The sequence below is a fragment of the Pygoscelis adeliae genome, unplaced genomic scaffold (assembly GCF_000699105.1).
Source record: "Pygoscelis adeliae isolate BGI_AS28 unplaced genomic scaffold, ASM69910v1 Scaffold186, whole genome shotgun sequence".
NCBI lineage: Eukaryota > Metazoa > Chordata > Aves > Sphenisciformes > Spheniscidae > Pygoscelis > Pygoscelis adeliae.
The window spans coordinates 3,494,743-3,498,513 of record NW_008825071.1 but is presented as its reverse complement, the minus strand read 5'-3'; the positions used below and the strand labels follow the sequence as shown (position 1 = coordinate 3,498,513).

The following is a 3,771-nucleotide window of genomic DNA, read 5'->3' as shown; positions in this document are numbered from 1 at the left end:
GAGGGCGCAGGTAGCGCGGCCCCGCGGGGGCGGGCGGGGGGGCAGCGGAGCAGGTTAATAAGCGCCGGCCCCGTCGGTTGTCACCCGTTTGCCGCGCTGGAGCGGCGCTCCGCAAAACAGCGGCGCCGGCCGCCTTAGCCTTGCGTCTCTGCCGGCTTCTTTTTAAAAGAAGGATTTCGGCCACCCCTCCTGCTCCCCGCCCTTAGAGGATGTAGGTTATTTGTCCTGAAAATAGGTGGAGTGCTGCCTAGTCTAAATCCGAAAAAGCCTTACGGCTCTTTTTAACGGGTTGCAGCATCCTGCAGCTTTTTCTGGAATACCTTGCAAAACTGAGCACGGAGCACCGGCAGATGGCTAGGTACGGGCACCCCCCGCCAGCCCTGATCGATGGAAGTACCAATCTGCGTCAGCGTACTGTGAAACAGGTTATACTGCTGTAAAAGAACGTACCCATTCCTACAGTAAAGGTCTAAGGTTGCAGCTCTGATTTCAGCCCTTTCGTAAAAGAGAGGAAAACCCACCACCCAACGCGCTAACAACGGCAGTTAGTTGAGCGAGAAGCAGCTCTTCCATATGCTGATCTCTGACTTCATGGATCTTGCTCGGGTTGGATGAGTAAATCCAGGCTAGCCCCGCTGAAATCAGTGCAATTGCTCTAGGTTTGAACTGGGATAATTTCATAGGAGTTGGCCCCGAGAATAATATCTGGACCATTTGAAGTCACTGGCAAAATTTCCATCAACTTTATTAGAATCAGAATCTGGCAATAAGCTCATATTCAGTTTCCCAGAGACACAGCTGAGAATATTCAAGACAGAATATGTTATTTTCAGAAGTGGAGGTTACACTGAGCGTTCACTTACGTGAAAGCAAGGTTACAGATGGGTGTTTTAACTGCACCAGTCAAGGAACACCGTTAATACTGGGTATTTAAAAGCTTGTTTTGGAAGGAAAAAAAGGAGATTTGAGCACAGATATCATGGGGAGGGGAGGGAGGAGTATGGAAGTCGCTTTTGCAACTGTCCTCTTTTTTTTTCAGTTTGTGAAGATACTCGGATTTTGGAAGCGAGGGTGCATGTGACAGCCTGGACCCAGCACACTCCTTTTGCTATACTAGACCCCACGACCTTCATGAAAGAGGTCTGTGTCATCCCCTAAAGACTGGGCAAGGCAACATCCAGGGAAACTTTTGTACTGCTGATCCATTTATCCACTTTTCTCAGCTTAGAGCGATGGGGCTGGTTTGATTAAACGGAGAGAGGAGGGCTCACTCCCAGAGAGGAGGTGAGCAACACCCCTCTCCTGCTGCGAGGCGGTGTGGGATCCTGCTGGGAAAACTCAAGCTCCCGGGAGGAGAGCCTGGTGCACAAGCTGCCCTGCGTCCCTCTCAGCCCACCAAGGCGGCGTTTTATAGCCGCCTTAGGAGGGACATGTGGAGGCTGGGGGGAAGCGCAGGAGCCCTGATGTCAGTGAGGGAGATTTCCCAGGCAGGTACTCATCCCGCAGGTGGTGAGGGAAGAGAGCAGCCGCTTCTGTGCCATTCCCTTCCCCGTGTTTGGACATAGTTCATGTCGCTGTCTCCAGCAGAGCTTTGTAGCCTCCATTTCCTGTTTTGACAGCAGCAGAGGGAAGTGTCCCATTATACGGTTATCTCTGAAGAATGAACCCTTCCATCCGAAGTGTCCCCTGCTCCTCTTGCAGTCGGGACAGAGGTGGTGCACATTTAGCAACAGACAGCGGTAAACTCCAGGGCAGCTGTTGGGCGTTTCTGCTTCTCTGATGCTCAAATGTGTATCACCTATACATTTTTACTCTGAAAGAAAAACATTTGAAATATTGCCATTTGCATAGGGGTTACTGCCATAAATAGCAGCTGTAATAGCAGTTGGCAGCATTTGGGCATCTGAGTTTGATGCAGTCTGGGGACAGGGACACACAGCAAGCCTTCCAGTACTTCCCTGTTAAGTTACCTTATTCTTAAGGTAAGTTCCCGTGTGTAGCTAGGAAGCTAACATCCTCCTTAGGAAGTCATTGCACCTTTTGTTAAGTTTAACTTCACTCTTTCACTTTTTTCAGCAGTGCTTCCCGGAGATGTACACTACCTATCCCTGGAAATGCCTCTCACGTGTAGATGCGTGTGCTTTACTGTGGGTTTCAGCTAATGTTATCAGACCGGAAAGTCACTGCGTCACTCAGCAACTCGCTGAGGGGTGAAAGAATTAAGTCTTCTTACGGAGGTCACCTACAGCGACAGATTTCAGATATTCCTGCCATCTGAAAGGGCGAGTTTCTGCAGAGGATTTTAAGACTTCGGAGGAGAGCGGAATACCTATGTCTCTGGAGGAGTGCAAAGGCTCCGTATTCGGCAACTGCTGCAGGCTGACACACAAGTTTTAAGAGTTAATTAAGCATATATTGTATGTTTAATGCCGGCAGAATTTTTCGCTTTCCAAGAAGCCTTCGTCATATCTGCCATCTAAAACTCTGCAGTGACATGTACTTTCACTCAGACTTTCCTTTCACTGTCATATCTTCAAAAATGCTGTGGATACAGGCTTCTGGGTAGCGTTCGGTCACCAGATTTCCCTGCTCATGACGGACATCTGGTGGCAAAGTGGAGAAACTCGGGTCTATTCCTGGAAGTTTCCCTCGTTGGCAAGTTAGCAATAACACCTTTTTTTCTTTTTCTCTAAAAAAAAAAAAAAGCTAATCAAAGAGGTCTCCTACCTCCTCCGGAAAAATCTTTATTTAATTTTCTGCCCGTAAGCCAAACTTCAGTCTGTATTCAAAAACCCGCACCTGCTCACTGCTTCGTGGGGAACGTATTGTACACGTGGCCGTGAGCAGAGCCCGTGCCCCGCAGGACTCCCGTTCCACGGTGTGGCGTGGTGCCAGCCGGGATTAACTACAGCAGTTAATTTCTTCTGGCAGTGCCAGTGTTTAGGTTGTATGCAATTAAAAGCCGGGCTACCTGTTTCTAGTCAAAAAGGATTCGCTGGGTTTTCGGTTGTCTTCATTTAGCAAATCATTCCTCACTCTTATTTAAGCAAATTAGGTTTCTTGGTTGTTTTATGCACAAGTTGTGAGGAGCAGTTCCAGGCATATGAAGCACTGAAATGGTGAACAGGTAGTTTAACTTCAGTTGGAAGCTTTCAGAATAAAAAAACAACCAAACAAGCAAAAAAAGAGAGAGGTTCCATTACTATGCCTTAAAATACACCATCTCATCTGTATTCATGAGGAGGTATATGCAAAACCTTTGCCAATACTCTGAGGTGTACAACTTCCCAGGTACCAGGATTACACAACTCTAGCAGAATGATGTACCTTGAGTTTAATTTTTTTTCAGGATTGATAGTATACTTTTAAATATAGCGTAGAAGTTACTATTCTAGTGATCCCTTCTCTACCTCCTGAAAACAGAAGAGACGTTTGACTTCTATAACTTTGCATTCCCACCTTCCCTCCAGCTGAGCCGTCGGCTGCCAAAGCGCCTCCGACAAACCCAGGCTCTTGCGCTGACAGGGTCAGCAAAGGCGCTGCAGTAAGGGCAGTGTCTGTCTTCACACTCGTATTGCCACGCAAAGGCAGGTATTTTTTTAAAGCAACGTGGAAAAGCTGCAAGTAATAAGAATGACACTTGCTTTCTAAAAAAACCCCCTATGTTGTACAATAATGACATAGCCGGAACGGACTATTTGCAGTGCTGCACTCGGAGAGATTGAAAATGCAAACATGCCTCCTAATTTTAGTGTACTGGTTTCCAAGGTC

The 3,771-nt window shown here is 47.5% G+C and overlaps 1 protein-coding gene across 1 annotated transcript in view; it reads right to left on the bottom strand.

Moving 5' to 3' along the window:
• Positions 1-2,502: 2,502 nt before the first annotated feature.
• Positions 2,503-3,771, bottom strand: part of LOC103919078 — a 36,827-nt gene continuing 35,558 nt past the window's right edge. Inside the window, exon 7 of the mRNA XM_009326533.1 lies at positions 2,503-2,689. Coding sequence (XP_009324808.1) covers positions 2,503-2,689 — 187 coding nt within the window. The remainder of the gene's footprint in view (positions 2,690-3,771) is intronic.